The 17240-nt window shown below is 38.8% G+C and overlaps 1 protein-coding gene across 4 annotated transcripts in view; it reads left to right on the forward strand.

Moving 5' to 3' along the window:
* The window catches only part of TATDN1 (TatD DNase domain containing 1), a 30642-nt gene that overhangs the window by 3846 nt on the left and 9556 nt on the right, over positions 1–17240 (forward strand). For 3 of the 4 annotated variants that reach the window (XM_068983705.1, XM_068983706.1, XM_068983709.1), the window contains exons 2-8: positions 1603–1668; positions 3181–3230; positions 4421–4484; positions 5590–5733; positions 5835–5877; positions 14082–14167; positions 14248–14288. In XM_068983705.1, coding sequence (XP_068839806.1) covers positions 1603–1668; positions 3181–3230; positions 4421–4484; positions 5590–5733; positions 5835–5877; positions 14082–14167; positions 14248–14288 — 494 coding nt within the window. Of the gene's footprint in view, positions 1–1602; positions 1669–2269; positions 2327–3180; positions 3231–4420; positions 4485–5589; positions 5734–5834; positions 5878–14081; positions 14168–14247; positions 14289–17240 lie in introns of those variants that run through there. The other variant, XM_068983707.1, reaches the window with a different exon arrangement.

Below are 17240 nucleotides of genomic sequence, written 5' to 3' on the forward strand. Positions count from 1 at the left end.
ATCACTGGATGCTGGGGGCAGGGGGTGGCAGGGAGGGGAGAGGTTAAAAGAAGAGAGGGACTGTAAAATCACTCTCCACTGTGAACCTCTTCTCTACAGCACAGTGACTCTCTTCCACACTTCTACACACACCTGTATGTGGGGTGCCCTTTCTGTTTGTCAGCTTTTGAGCTTTAGCTTTCTACAAGATTTAGATCTTCTGTGGAGCTTTTTCATCATTCTTGCCAAAACTGTTTGTGCTCCTTCTTGGCGCTCTGAAGCACAAAGCTGTGCTTTGTGATTATTTACAAAGTGATTATTTATAGGCTTAAAAGTGTATAAAGCTCCTACTATATTCCAACCATTATGCTAGGTTCTAGGGATAGAGCTTTGAAGAAGATAAACACTTCTTGCCTCATGTTGCTTACAGTCCAGCTTTTTTTTTTTTTAATTTTTTTTTTATTGAAGGATAATTGTTTTACAGAATTTTATTTTCTGGCAAACCACTTTATTTTATATCACAAATGTTGTTTGCAGTTCCTATATAGACTGTAAATTCCTAGAAGGCTGGGACCAAGTGACAGGTCTTATTCATTTCTGTACCCCCTAACTCCTTACATAATATTTGGCATAGTGTTGCTTTTCATAACTGTTTGGTGAATAAAGACAATAATTTATTGCCCTCTCTGCATCTCCACTTGTATTACCCTAATTCAGGTTCTCTTCATTGCAAATAGGAACTCTTGACTGTTTCCAGATAAACTATCCTGACTCCATTTGCCCCATTCAGATCCCACCTTCTACAAAGACACCAGAAGGAGAGGTCCAGAATACCAGTCTTGGAGGCCATCAGTGCTTCTTGGTGCATCTGGTGTCTTAAAGACAAGTATCCGTAACATGGTTGAGTCTGCCCTTTTCTGGTCACTCCCGTCTCTGCGCTTCTCTCCAGGATCACTGTGCTGTTTCAGACCCCGGATGCTTTGTTTTTGCTGCTTCCCCTTATCTGCAGTTTCCTGTCTTCTGCTGGGTAACTCCCAACTCATCCTTGAAGATTCAGTTCAAGAGGTGCTTCTTTCTGGAAGCCTCTTCTGGACCAACTAGCAGACTGAGTTGGATGGTCCTCTTGTGTGTCCCACAGTGCTCATATCTACTCGTGATTTCTCTACTAAAAAGAAAATACTTGTTTATTTCAGTACTCAAGATCCTGTGTCAGATCTTAGTTGTGGCATGCTGAATCTCTGGACTCTCTAGTTGTGGCTGGTGGGCTTCCTTGCTTTATGGCATGTGGGATCGTAGTTTCCCAACCAGGGATCGACTTGCATCTTTTGCATTGCAAGGCAGATTCTTGACTACTGGACCACCAGGGAAGTCCCCTAATTGTAATTTCTTAATTGGCTATTAAGGGGTATGCCTTCCTAGTTCTGCAGTGAGTTTCTTGAGAGCAGGACTACTGGCTTTCATCTTGGTATCCCAAATGTCTATCACAGTGACTGACAAGAATAGGCACTTAGATTTTGTGTGAATGAATGAATGTGTGAATGAAAAGTAAATGGACCTTTTATTTAAAGTAAAAATTTCAAATAGAGGCCCTCCATGATAATATGTTTGTTTTGCTTTCCACAGATATTGGTATCAACTTGACAGATCCTATGTTCAGAGGAATTTATAGGGGGGTTCAAAAGCATCAAGGTAAACTTTTCTTTTATTCAGCTATTTATGAAGACAAATTTTCTGACTCGAGCATAAAAAGCTTAACCCACCCTTAAAATTAAAATATTAAAGGATTTATTGTGCGTCTTGGCTAAAACTATAAACAAAGTGAAACCCGTATCAGCTATATTGGTAAACCACGATCATGAACATGTGTAAAATAGCTATTGTCACAAAATGCTACAAAGTTTACAGCTTTAAACATAGAAATTGAGATAACCATAGGCATAAACGGCAAGCCATCGTGCTTCCGGTTCCGCCGCGGAGGCACATGAAAGTCGGTGAGTTGCCGCGGAGTTTGTCTCCGGCCGCGGGGCGGCGCTGGGATGGATCCCTCCGCGTCGGGTATGGGCTCAGTTGACCCGCGGCTGCGGCATTTCATCGAGGTGGAGACCCAGAAGCAGCGCTTCCAGCAGCTGGTGCACCAGATGACGGAACTTTGCTGGGAGAAGTGCGTAGACAAGCCTGGACCAAAGTTGGACAGCCGGGCTGAGGCCTGTCTCGTGAACTGCGTTGAGCGCTTCATTGATACAAGCCGGTTCATCGTGAAACGACTGGAGCAGACGCAGAAATCCAAGGCAGGCTTCTCAGAAAGCCTTTCTGACTGACCTCAGCATTACCTCTTTGGAAAATAAAGGTAGTTCAAGAAATGAAGAGCAGTTGATGGGATGGTTGAAGAAGGCTGTAGGGGAATTGGCTCCCACCTTCGTCACTCTTGGGACATCCTGTCCTCAGAATGAACAAAGACCAATGTTTGTTTGTGGGCGGGGATTTGAGAGTTAGATGTGTTTGGGGTTGTTTTTTTAATGCTAATCTTGGGACAACAACTGATAGATGAGTGGAAAACTACTAGATGAATAGTATTGTATGTGGGACGATGCTTTTCTCGTAGTCCCGTTAACTGCTTCTTATAATTTTGATAGTGGAATTGCTCTATAATTTGACAGTGGGACCACATAGGTAATAATCTGTTAATTTGTTTTTTTGTGTGGGTTCATTTCAGATTTCTGGGGATACCAATGTACATCTTTGTGTCTCAGGGCAGCAGTCTGGGAAGAGTAATTTAGGCCTCCTTATCTAGTGTTTGACTGTGGGTGATGGCAAAAATGTATGGTATGTTCATACAGTACATTCCAACTTTCTGGATTATCTCCCTCCCTCATACTGTGATTCACTTAAATATCTATATAAAGTATGGTCTCAAGCTAGGACAGGTTGCCTGAGGGTCTAGAGGACTTTAGTTAAAGGAAGCTAGCCAGTGAATATAATTTTCATACTAAACTGCCACAAGGAAGAAGTTAACTTACCATGAATATCAGGGTCCAAAAAAATTTATAAAGATGTGCCTAAATAAGCACTTATCAAATAGTATTGATTTGACTTTGACTTAGTAACTGTGGTTTCTATGTATTCTTTTAATATAGGATAATTAAATTATAGGTAAGTGAGTTCTTATCTACCAGATTTTAATGTGGGCTTCATCTCTTGCAGATGACTTACAAGACGTAATAGAGCGAGCTGTTCAGATTGGTGTTAAAAAGGTAACATTTCATTTTTGTTATTATTTAAAAAATAAAACAACTAAATTTTGGTTAAAAATGCTTCAGATGAGAAAGAGCCAATGCTACACTTAGCATTTTGTCATAGGTATTATCATATTAGCAAGTTAATGAAATAAAATATCAAAATATTATGTTCTCATCAGTTTAAGTGACACACACCTTGTGGGTGGTTCTTCAATGCGATCAGAAACGTAGTAAATGGCCAAGTCTTAAAGAAGTTTTTTTAAAACCCATCTGAATTACCAGGTTTTTTAAGAGGCAACTATTAGTAGATTTTATAACATAATTTAGCTTTGGTTAGAAATAAGCAGTCATCAAAAAGATATTATCTCTAATCACCATGTTTAGCTTTTATACTGTGCGCAACATTTCAAGCAACTGAGAGAACACTTTAATTTTTATGGTAATAATTTGATAATCAGGAGAATTCCTACTACTTTTAGAGAGTTCTAAGCAAATGAATTTTAGCTCAATGTCAAATTGTTTGAATAGATATTTCTCTTTAACTGGTATTTTTTAAAGGAGCAAGCTAGCCCACACATGAGCATAGGGAATAAGATTTAAGTTCCATAAGGCTTCCCAGTAGCTCAGTGGTAAAGAATCCACCTGCCAATGCAGCAGACAAAAGTTCGATCCCTGATCTGGGAAATCCCACATGCCGTGGAGCAGCTAAACCGCTGGTTGAGCATGTGCTTTAGAGCTGGGAGCTGCAACTACTGAGCCCACACACACTAGAGCCCATGCTCTGCAACAAGACAGTCCCCCACAATGAGAAACTCCCGGCGCCAAAACCGGAGAATAGCCCCCGCTCACCACAACTAGAAAAAAGCCCGCACAGCTATGAAGACCCAGCCCAGCCAAAAGTAAAAATAATGAGCCTGCACAGCTATGAAGACCCAGCCCAGCCAAAAATAAAAATAATGAATAAATAAACTACACACACACACACACAGATTTAAGTTCCATAGTATGATATCAGAGCACTTGGTAGCTACTGCTTGTAAGTTAAATAAACCTCAGTTTTAAAAAGTGACCAGGTGAGTTCTGCAGGTTGGTGTGTGACAGTTGAAGAGAGAGAAGCATTTTGGGAAAAAAAAGCAGGAAAGCATGTTTGGGAAACTTGTTGACACTCTGTTAAAGTGGACTTATTTTATTCCTTTCTGTTTCAGTTTATGATTACAGGTGGAAATCTACAAGACAGTAAAGATGCACTGGATTTGGCACAAACAAATGGTATCCTCATATTACTTTTACCTCCCACAATGTGAATTAAGTTATTTTGAAGAAGTCTTTCTGAGAACTGCCTCAGGTACAGATACAGCAGATCATGACTGTAACAGCAGGAAGATAGACTGATTTCAGTGGGACATGGTTAAGATGAAAAAATTCAAAGTGCCCATTGTCATATCAGATGAGCCCTCTTGTATATAATAAGGATTATTTTAAGATTTCAGTCAATGAGAATTAAGTTCACTAGGCATAGAATTTAACCTCAGATATTCCTGATACAGAATTTTTGTGTGTATACTGTAATATGTTTAAGATATGAGTTGCTTTTTATTTGCTCTTTAACTTAAGCTACAAAAGATCATTTATTAAAATATTTATCATGTAGATCAGAGACACTGTGCAAGGCCCCAGGAATGCAAGTAATAATATAGTATATAACCCTTCATATGCTCACCTTATAGACTAAATAAATACAGGCATATGAACATAAAGTTTCAGAGTTGATTCCTTCAAGAACCCTAGTTACATAAAACACCCTCCTTTATCTGACGTTTATTTACTTAAACTTTTTGTGGTTTGTTTTTGGTGAGGAGGGGCCAGGAGCATACTTCATGTGCTTGACACTAAAGAATTAGGCATTCCATGTTATTTTTCAAAATACTGATTTATTCATTAAAAGCTGTTATTTATTGAAATCTTTGAAAATGCATACTTCAGGATTCACAGACACTTTAGTGATTAAAGTCCTAAAAACATCTTCCCAGAGGCTTTTGATGTGTATAAGAATATTACCTTCCATACTTCCTTCCATACATAATATTACTTCCATATTACCTTCCTTGTTATACCCAAACAGATAGGCTTTTAAAAGTTCTCAGTTCTTCCACTCCTCTGCATGTTAAAGCAGTTTTCATATTCATGTCCAAAAATGGTATTAGTATTCCAGAAATTCTTATGTGATTAATCTAGTGCATTTCGGATAGTTTGACTAGTTTATGGGTATTGTTAAAAATGGACCAGTTGAAATTATGTGATATTCTTTATTCATATTAAATATAAATATGGGAAAAATACTTTGAAAATAATCCTGAGCATTGTTTTGTGCTAGATATGTTTTTCAGCACCGTTGGGTGTCATCCTACAAGATGTGATGAATTCGAGGAGAATGGCCCTGACCATTACCTGACAGAGTTGCTGAATCTTGCTGAAAGCAACAAGGGGAAAGTTGTAGCAGTAGGGGAATGTGGACTTGGTCAGTGTCAACGCACCCTGTTCGCGTGACTCAGTTTGAAAATAGCTGATTTGTTCTTTACAAATCATGAGTAATTCTTGATTCTTTTTTATGTTTTAAAGATTTTGACCGACTACAGTTTTGTTCCAGAGATACTCAGCTCAAGTAAGGAAATTTATTGTCTTTAGAAATTTTTGTAAAAACTTAAGGGTGGTTTTTAAACAGTTTTTATCAGTTCAGAATGTAGTTAGGTTAAGCTTCAGAGTTTTTTTTTTTTTTTCCTTTGTATATGAGAAGTTAAGCAAAACAGATTCCAAGCACACTTGTATGGAATTTGTGAGGGGTTGAAGAATGCGGTTCCCTATTGGTTTAACCATCTAATTTATTAGAAACGGATGATTTTTACATGCTAGACTTTTGATTTTTGTTTGTTTGAGAAGTGCATTCATACATGAACCATTCCAGTGAAATAAATTCAGTTGTGGGGCATATGACTTAAGAGTAAAAGATATTTTTAAAAAAGAGTATAGGGTCAATTTCCAAAGCTACAAAAGCATATTTCAGTCTTGTTGGGCTTTGGATATTGTGATTGGAAGTTGAGAATCCTTTTGTAGGAGCCATCTTGAGAGTGGTGTCTTCTGAGAAAACGCCAAGCTCACAAGCTTCAGAGACCTCCTATAATACCATTGCCTATAGCTGTTAGTTGGAGTTCCTGTCGCCAGACTGTTGGGTTGTGTTGAAGGCTGAAAAGAAAAATTGTGTCATGGGCTTAATTAGGACCTAGGCATTTTGTTGAGTTTCAGGTACAGTGTATTAATTATCAGATGGTAAAACAGATTGAGCTTCTGGAGGAGGCTAATTTAGGTATTCATCTATTCAGCAAATATTTATGGAGTAGTATGTGCCAGAACCTGCTGGGAACTATAGTATAGTATAGTTCATAGTATACAGAACTATAGTACACAGAACTATAAATAAGATATAATATCTGCTCCTTGAGCATTTAAGAATAAACAGCCCTTCATCCTGCTTAGGTTCTCAAACAAGACAGAGGAGTCTGGATCAAATTCTCTCTTAAGATACTGCCTAGCTTGCTCATAATATTTAATAACCATTTTTGTCATATGATCTTGGGTTAAGCCAGTGCTTGATGGCCTGAAGGGACTTTGTAAATTATGCCTGCCAGAAGTGTGCTTCCTCCTGCCCTCCCCTGCCTACACATGGCAGCCCCGTTGTGTCTGGTCCCTGTGAAGTGCCTGCGGTGAGGAGCAGACTGACAATGAGTCTGTTGTACCCTGGACTCCAGGGTCCAGAATTCCTGAAGGACCATAACCATGTGACACGATGGGGTAATGTTCTATGGACCCTTCCTTTCAGGCTTCACGGTAATAGAGACTTTCAGAGCTGTTTAGTTGGTAGCATGTTATTTGCTGTGTTTTTTCAGGGACATTGACTGATTACTGATAGGATTACTAAATCTCTGTACCTCTCCTGAATACCATGTAGGTCAGTTCGCTTAACCTTAGAAGTTCACATATTCACACTTAAATAGAGGAACAGTTGTCTATAATAGTTTCTTAGGTTAAGCCTGCAGGTCATAATACCTCCACTTTCATGGCTGTTTTTGGTCAAGATGAGCCTCAGGAAGTGAACAGATCATGTGGTGTGATCATCAAGGGCAGTGGCAGAGTCCCCCAAGATTTCTTGCCCATGACTTTATCCAGATGACACAAACTGATTCTGATATGCACCCGAAGTGCTTTAAACCTGATTTTTGTGTGTGTTACATGAAAACACTGATAGTATCAGCTCTGCGGATACTTCACCATCATCTTAAGATCAGAACTTAAAAACAGTGTGTGTATAGCAGTGCATACTTCATGGCCTTCTGTGGTGGGTCAGTGGTAAAGAACCCGCCTGCCAATGCAGGAGACTCAGGTTTGAGATCTTCCCTGTGTTGGGAAGATCCCCTGGAGAAGGAAATGGCAACCCTCTCCAGTATTCTTGTCTGGGAAATCCCATGGACAGAGGAGCCTGACAGGCTACAGTCCATGGGGTCAAAAAGAGTCAGACATGACTTAGCGACTAAACAACAACATAATAGTTTATGCTTCAGCACACATGCCAGTTGTCCAGGTGTTGTCCTGTAAGAGAGAGTTGAATTCCATTGGTTAAGTAAATGATTATCAAGTGTCTCCTCAGTCTGATACAAAGAAGAATAAATATGGCAAAAGCCATCACAATATTGTAAAGTAATTATCCTCCAATTAAAATAGATAAAAATTTAAAAAAAGACTTGGTTCTTATGCCTCCATAGACAATAGAGGACATAAATAATTAAATTGGTTGGAAAAGCTATCAGAAAGTATGTGAACAGCAGAGGGAAGGACTCACTTTCTGGGGCAGTCAGATGGCTTTGCTAAGGTGACAGGATATGACCAAGGCCTCTTCCAGAGCAGGTAAAGCTAAGGACAAACTAAAGTACCATAGAAGTTTTAAATAGATGGGCAGTTCAGTTTGAGATTTCATTTTCTTATAAAACATCAAATGACAGTTAAAAAAAAAATGACACACTTGTTGTAGAAACAGATACCTGTGTTATCTACCTTTGCGTCCTCTTTTCCCATAAGGTGTACCTACAGCATCACTCTGATTCTCTGCCACACAGCACTCTGTCCTTGTTTCAACATTTCTCACACTGTAATAAGTGGGTGTGTGTTAACCCCTTCCACTCCCACACCACATTAGCGTCTGAGTTCTTCAAAGGCACAGACCAAGTCTTCCTCACGTTCTGGCTCCTATGCCACCTAGCACAGCACTCTGAGCACGATGTAAGTGTGCACAGAATTTTTAATAATGAGGGAAGCATCTTTTTGATTCCTATAGAGCATCATGGATAAAAAGTTTATAATTCAGCTTTTACTGTTGAGTCTGTTGGAAGAATTTAGACTTTGGTCTGTGCTTACATATGCCAGTTGTCTATCTGACACAATTACTAGTGTGCAATTTGTCATTGTTTTGCTTTTTAAAGTAAAAGTGTATAGTCAGGAAAATGATGTATGAGAAGAGACAAACAGAAAATAAGCTAGTATAATGGATTAGGAAGGAGGCAATACCAAAAAAAAAAGAAAAAAAACCAAAACGTGCTATTATGCAGTAGACAAAATATCTGAAAAAAACAAACCAAAAAAAGGCAATAGATAACGTAGTATTAAAAATAAGACCTTTTAATCAACAGATCTTTGTTTGAATCATATCTGCCTTTTGGTGTTTTCCTTTGTAAATTTCAATTTCCTCATCTTTAAAATGGGGATACTGTGCCTACCTTTCTTAACACTTAGTATGTAAAGTCCCTTGTGCTGTGCCCGACAAAGAGTCAGTACTGAATAAGTGTTAGAAATATTGCCATCCTAAAAGAAGACACTGGCTGTAGTTTTTGTTTGGGGTTTTGAAAATTTTTTTTTAAAGAGAAGGAAAGAAAAGCAAGTAGATAAGGAAAAGGCCTGATCTAGATATGGAAAGATTAGCCTTTAAGCATACCCTGCATTTTCGGTTGCTTTGCCTGGTGCTACACTCCTTTCTTTGTTGCAGGTTAAGAGTTATGTTCATTTGAGTGGGAGGAATTTGCTTTGGGCATTTTTCTTGGGATTTTAGAATGTTGATACTGTGCAGTGGTATTTAATCAGACATCAGACAGAATTTCAAAATAATCATTTGGGGCTCTAAGGGCTAATGGCATGGAGTGTCTCACTCTCCCCTTTGGCTGAGGCAGGATTAACACTGGACTAAGGTGTGCTGCTGGAATGCTTGGGTCTTTGGATTTACATCAAGCCAAATTACAGGCATTCCTCGGAGATACCAGGGGTTCAGTTCCAGACCATCACAACAAAGCAAGTCACGGGGATGTTTTAGTTTCCCAGTGCATATAAAAGTTAGGTTTACGCTGTATTGTAGTCTGTCAAGTATGTGATAGGCTTATGTCTTAAAAAACAATACACAGACTTTAAAAATGCTTCATTGCTGAAAAATGCTAACCATCATCTGAGACTTCAGCCAGTCTTTTTGCTGGTAGAAGGTCTTGCCTCAGCGTTGATGGTTGTTAACTGATCAGGGTGTTAGCTGCAGCAATTTCTTAAAATAAGACAACAATGAAGTTTGCTGCATTGATTGACTCTTCCTGTCACGAATTGTTTCTCTGTAGCATGCAGTGCTATGTGGTAGCATTTTACCCACAGTAAAACCTTTCAAAATAGGAGTCAGTTCTCTCAAACTCTGCCACTGCTTTATCAAACTAAGTTTATGTCATGTCATTTCAACACTCTTCACAGCATCTTAACCAGGAATAGATTTCATCTCCAGAAACAACTTTCTTTGCTCATCCATAAGAAGCAACTTCTCATCCATTAAAGTTTTATCATAAGATTATGCAGTTCAGTCACATCTTTAGGCCCTGCTTCTAATTCTGGTTCTCTTGCTGTTTTCATCACATCTGTAGTTACTTCCTCCACTCAAATTTTAAACCCCTCAAGGCCATCTATGAGGGTTGAAATCAACTTCTTCCAAACTCCTGGTAATGTTGAGATTCTGACCTTTTCCCATGAATCATGAATGTTCTTAATGGCATCTAGAATGGTGAATCCTTTCCAGGTTTTCAGTTTATTATGGCCAGATCCATCAGAGGAATGGATGGCAGCTATAACTTTACAAAGTGTTTTTTTTAAGTAATAAGACTAGAAAGTAAAAATTACTCCTTGATCGATGGGCTGCAGAATAGATGTTGTGTTAGCAGGCATGAGAACAACATGAATCTCTTTGTACATCCCCATCAGTGCTCTGGGGTGAACGGGTGCATCGTCAGTGAGAGCATAGGCAGAGTAGATTTTTAACATAATTCTTTTTTTCTCCTTTCCCTTCCCACCCCCCGCCCACACACTGTTTTGGCCGCATCATGTGGCATGAGGAACTGCCCTGACCAGGGATCGAACCCATGCACCCTGCAGTGGAATCAAAGAGTCTTAACCACTGGCCCACCAGGGAGGTCCTAGCATAATTCTTAAGGGTCCTAGGATTTTGGGGCTGGTAAATGAATATTGGCTTCAACTTAAAAGTCACTAGTTGCATTAGCCCCTGACAAGAGTGTGAGTGTATCCTTTGAAGCCAGGCATTGACTTCTGTCTAGCTATGAAAGGCCTTGATGGTATCTTTTTTTCAACGTAAAGCTGTTTCATCTGCATTGAAAATCTGTTGTTGAGTATAGTGACCTTCGTTAATTATCTTCACAAGATTTCTGGATACCTTGCTGCACCTTCTACATGAACACTTGCTATTTCACTTTGCACTTTAAAAAAAAAATTTATTTTTAATTGGAGGATGATTCCTTCACAGTATTGTGATGGTTTCTGCCATGCATCAACATGAATCAGCCATAGATATACATATGTCCCCTCCCTCTTAAACTGCCTTTAAACCAAACTTCTTGGTTGTCTTATTTTAGAATTGCTGCAGCCACCCCAAACTTCATCTTGTACTTTTATGTTATAGAGATGGCTTCTTTTCTTAAACCTCACAAACCACCCTCTGCTGGCCTCAGACTTTCCTACTGCAGCTTCCTTACCTCTCTCAGCCTGCACAGAATTGAAGTTAATTTGGATCTTGCTCTGGATCAGGCTTTAGCTAAGGGAATGTTATGGCTGGTTTGATCTAATATCTAGACCACTAAAACTTTCTCCATGTCAGCAGTAAGGCTGTGTTGCTTTCTTATCATTTGTGTATTCAGGGGAATAGCACTTTTGTTTCCTTTAGGAACTTTAACTTGGCATTTACAATTTGGCTAACTGGCTCAAGAGGCCTAGCTTTTGGTCTGTCTTGGCTTTAAAAGTGCCTCCCTTGCTAATCTTAAATATTTCTAGCTTTTGGTTTAAAGTGGGAGACCCGAAACGCTTCCTTTTATTTGAACACTCAGAGGCCATTCGTTGGATTATTAGTTGGCCTAATTTCAATGCTGTTGTGTCTCAGGGGACAGGGAGGCTCAAGGAGAGGAAGAGAGACGAGGGGACACACACACTGTTGATCAGCTTTGCTGTCTGGTATGAGCAAGGTTTGTGGCACCCCAAGACTACAATTATAGTGAGATCAAAGATCACTGATCACAGATCCAATCATGAAAGTACAGTAATACAATACAGTACAGATATGATCATGAAAAAGTTTGAAATATTACAGGAATTACCAAAATGTGAGACAGAGACACAAAGTGAGCAAATGCTATTGGAAGAATGGCGCCAATAGACATGTTTCATGTGGAGTTGCCACAAACCTTCAATTTGTTAAAAAAAAAAACCAAAAAAAACAGTATCTGAGAAGCTCAATAAAACAAGATATGTCTATAATAATCACTGGTACTCTGAAGTTGAACTTTGCAAGTTCTTGTTGACACTAAAATCAAAGAAGCAGTACTGCAACCAGAAGCAAATTGAAACTTTGCTAAAAAGAGCAAATCTAACTCAAGTAAAGATTAATTCCCATTTCTGAATTTTTAAAAACCCTAAATAAAAGAAGCAGAGAAGTCTCTTAATAGATGCCACTTCCTGCCCTTTAGCTACTGTTATTTCATTACCACTGTGGGTTGTTTTTCCTTTAAAGCCAATAGTCATATGATGTTAAGTACCAATTATCCTCAATTTGTATTATTAGGAATGATGTTTTACCTCTTAGTTTTCTTATATAACACCTAGTTATTAGCTTGAGCACATTGACCTTTCTTTCCTCAAAGTATATAAAATCCCTGTAGGTACATGTTTGGGCATCTGTTATTTTCATAAATTGTACTTTTGCCTCCTCTGGGATAGGAAGGCTTATTTCCAAGCTGATCATTAGATTCTGTAAATCTGTGTCTTGGTTGTGTGGCTGTGTGTAGCTAGAAGCCAGATACAGAGTAAAGTTGACATAATGACTGGAGAACACTTCACTGCTGACATTTGAATTACTTTAGAGGTTATGGAAGTAATGACTAGTAGTCATTATTAAAATATTTTTTTCTTCCAGGTGTTTGTTTATATTTCCTACACTGTGAAGTTTCAGCACTATGCTAATTAACTGAAAGTATTTTTACTTATTCTAGTCCAGCAGAATCCGAAACAAAAAACAAAAAAATGATGGATAATACATAGACCACCAACTTTAGGATGACTGCTTCTTTGAGAAGTATATTTCTATTTCTGATTTTAAAACTGAAGACTGTCAAGAGTTTTACAAAGGAGGTGCTCTAGGAAAATAGTTGTCTGGCATTTCCAGGAGATGGGATATAGGAAAACACAGCAAAGGAGATTTAAGTTAAATAGAAAAATTGTTCTTCCAAACACCTTAATAAAAGCTAAACCCTTGTCTGTGGCTCCTGGTTTAGCTTAAATTGCACGACCATTAATGAAACCAAGAGAGAACACCACTGAAATGAAAGGGGACCGGAGCTTCCAGCCTGTCATGCCTGCGATACTGTCATTATATGCTGGGAACAGGAAGAGGCTTCTTGAAAGCCTCCTGTGTTGTTGTGATCTTAGACAAGGCCTTATACCCGCTCTGACATCAGCTCTTTCCTATTCTAGGGTTACTTTGAGGATTAGATGAGATAATGGTATGAGGTGCTTGAAAAACTTTTTTCTAAAGTCCTCTAAAATGTTCAGGACTGCCACTTTATCATGTAGTTTTCATTTTTGTGAAAAAGAGTATTTCAGTTTTTATGTTCATTTGTTTAATAAATCCTCTGCCTTGTTTTTTCAGGGACTCCTTTTTGCTCAGTGGCAGTAACTTCTTGTATAACAGCACATGAAAACCACTGAGTGTAATGCCTGGCTTCTCCCTGGGATGAACTGATTCCCACTGGAGGTGATCAGCCAGCTTTGGGGACAAGGGGCTGGCCATGTCTCTTCTGCCACCAACACCTGCTTTGGGGAAGGGATCCATGGGTATTAGGAGGGTGTCCACTTCATTTGTTGGGATTTAGTCAGAAAGCTAGTAAAAAGTAATTATTTGGGAAAACAGTCCCCATCACTGTATACTTAAACCTTATATAGCTCTTTACTTCCAGCAATGAGATGGTAAAGAACTACCTAATTACCTGGCAGTTATAATGGAAAAACTAACAGACATTTCTGAAAATAATTGTGTAATCCCAGAAAATCAAGTAACCCTTTAGGGAGTCTTTATAAAAGCCTTTGGGTAGGTCTGATGTATTTTAAATGCCTGAATTCACTATTTCTGTTCTATAATTTCTAGAGAATAAAAGTCCTTTAACTTAAAAATCATTTGACAATTACCTTTCTCATGCTAAAATAAAATTCTTAGGAAAAAAAATTTTTTTTTGCATTATGCAGGTATTTTGAAAAACAGTTTGAACTGTCAGAACAAACGAAATTACCCATGTTTCTTCATTGTCGGAACTCACATGCTGAATTTTTGGGTGAGCTAAAGCTAATATCATGTAAGAATTTGCAGAAATCACGCTATTTGCTAAAAGTTGTTTCTGTTTTAAATTCACAGACATAATGAGAAGAAATAGAGATCGGTGTGTAGGTGGAGTGGTAAGTATAGAAATTATTTTAATAAATGATTCACAAAAGCGCCTTGGTTATTAAGGTTGGCCACTATAAAGTAATGTAGATGTCAGCAATAAAGTTACTAAGGTTCTGCTCTCTCTTAAATTAATTGAGGGCATGTAAATTTACTGTTGAATCTATGGACCAGATAAGGTATAAATATAAACCATACTGTTTTAGTTGCATTTACTTTGTTCAGAGTCCAAGAATGAGTACAGAATTCTGTTCACAAGAAAATCCCATGAATTCAGTTCTACACCTTGTAATAGTCTGCGTGATCTTTTTCTCGGCTTCTTCCCTCAGCCATTCTTCAGTGTTTTTCCATTTAAATTTTGAGCAAAATATAAATTTAATAATATTTTAAAATATTTTAGTACTGTTTTCAGCTTTGCATTAATTTCTTGAAACTGTGTTTGTTATTGTCACTCTGATTAGAGACATTCTCATTTCTGTAGTTTGCATCTGTGAGCTGTGGTCATTCAGTTCCATAAATATTATCTTACACTTAGCTCGGATTATCCATAGCAGTGATTTTTTGTTTTGAATCATAGACTCCTTTGAAAATTGCCCCAAGAGAAATGCTCATCTGTACAATTTTCACATAGAGTTTTAGAGGAGACTCACCGATCTCTAGCAAAGCTGTTATCCAGGTGTATGAAATCCCATAGTTACACTGTGCCAGAGAAGGAGGTGGAGCTGGCAAGGAGCGCATACTGTATGGCCACATTGCATTGCTTTGATAGTTTTGTGTATAGTTTCTCAAGATTTTAGCCTCTGCTTCCTAGTTCATACTACTAGTGATATGCACGTTTTCTGCACTGCCCTGGTGTTATCATCCTGCATTTTCATCGGTCCTTTCAGTCAGTCAGTTCACTCACTCAGTTGTGTCCAGGACTGCAGCACGCCAGGCATTCCTGTCCATCACCAACTCCCAGAGCTTGCTCAGATTCATGTCCGTTGAGTTGGTGATGCCATCCAGCCATCTCATCCTCTGTTGTCCCCTTCTCCTGCCTTCAATCTTTCCCAGCATCAGGGTCTTTTCCAGTGAGTCAGTTCTTTGCATCAGGTGGCCAAAGTATTGGAGTTTCAGCTTCAACATCAGTCCTCCCAGTGAATATTCAGGACTGATTTCCTTTAGGATTGACTAGTTTGATCTCCTTGCAGTCCATGGGATTCTCAAGAGTGTTCTCCAACACCATGGTTCAGCGCTCAGTTTTCTTTATGATCCAAATTTCACATCCATACACAACTATTGGAAAAATGATAGCTTTGACTAGTTGGACCTTTGTCGATAAAGTAATGTGTCTGTTTTTGAATATGCTATCTATGTTTGTCATAGCTTTTCTTCCAAGTGCAAGCGTCTTGTAATTTCATGGCTGCAGTCACCATCTGCAGTGATTTTGGAGCCAAAAAAAATAAAGTCTGCCATTTTTTCCACTGTTTCCCCATCTATTTGCCATGAAGTGATGGGACCGGATGGTGTGATCTTAGTTTTTGAAAGTTGAGTGTTAAACCAGCTTTTTCACTCTCTGCTTTCACTTTCATCAAGAGGCTCTTTAGTTCTTCACTTTCTGCCATAAGGGTGGTGTCATCTGCATATCTGAGATTATTGATATTTCTCCCGGCAATCTTGATTCCAGTTGTGTTACATCCAGCCTGGCATTTTGCATGATGTACTCTCCACGTATGTTAAATAAGCAGGGTGACAGTATACAGCCTTGACGTACTCCTTTCCCAATTTGGAACCAGTCTGTTGTTCTATGTTCAGTTCTAACTGTTGCTTCTTGAACTGCATACAGATTTCTCAGGAGGCAGGTGAGGTGGTCTGGTATTCCCATCTGTTTAAGAATTTTCCACAGTCTGTCGTGATCCACAAAGTCAGAGGCTTTGGTGTAGTCAATAAAGCAGATGTTTTCTGGAACTCTTGCTTTTTCTGTGATTCAGCAGATATTGGCAATTTGATCTCCGCTTCCTCTGCCTTTTCTCAATCCAGCTTGAACACCTGGAAATTCTTGGTTCACGTATTGCTGAAGCCTGGCTTGGAGAATTTTGAGCATTACTTTGCTAGCATGTGAGATGAGTGCAATCATGAGGTAGTTTGAGCATTCTTTGGCATTGCCTTTCTTCAGGATTGGAATGAAAACTGACCATTTCCAGTCCTGTGGCACCGCTTTTTCCAAATTTGCTGGCATATTGAGTGCAGTACTTTCACAGCATCATCTTTTAGGATTTGAAATACCTCAGCTGCAATTCCATCACCTCCACTAGCTCTGTTCATAGTGATGCTTCCTAAGGCCCACTTGACTTTGGACTCTAGGATGTCTGGCTCTACATGAGTGATCACACTGTTGTGGTTATCTGGGTCATTAAGATCTTTTCTCTATAGTTCTTCTGTGTATTCTTGCCACCTCTTCTTAATATCTTCTGCTTCTGTTAGATCCATACAGTTTTTTGTCATTTATTGTGCCCATTTTTGCATAAAATGTTCCCCTGGTATTTGATTTTCTTGAAGAGATCTCTAGTCTTTGCCATTCTATTGTTTTGCTCTGTTTCTTTGCACTGATCATGTAGGAAGGCTTTATCGTCTCTCCTTGCTATTATTTGGAACTCTGCATTCAGATGGGTATATCTTTCCTTTTCTTCTTTGCCTTTTGCCTTCTCTTCTTAGCTATTTGTAAGGCCTCCTCAGCTATTTGTAAGACTTCCATTTTGCCTTTTTGCATTCCTTTTTCTTGGAGATGGTCTTGATCACTGTCTCCTGTACAGTGTCACAAACCTCCGTCCATAGTTCTTTAGGCACTCTATCAGATTGAATCCCTTGAATCTATTTGTGACTTCCACTGTATAATCATAAGGGATTTGATTTAGGTCATACCTGAATGGTCTAGTGGTTTTCCCTACTTTCTTCAGTTAAGTCTGAATTTGGCAATAAGGAGT

This window comes from Capricornis sumatraensis, chromosome 11, assembly GCF_032405125.1.
Source record: "Capricornis sumatraensis isolate serow.1 chromosome 11, serow.2, whole genome shotgun sequence".
Classification (NCBI taxonomy): Eukaryota; Metazoa; Chordata; class Mammalia; order Artiodactyla; family Bovidae; genus Capricornis; species Capricornis sumatraensis.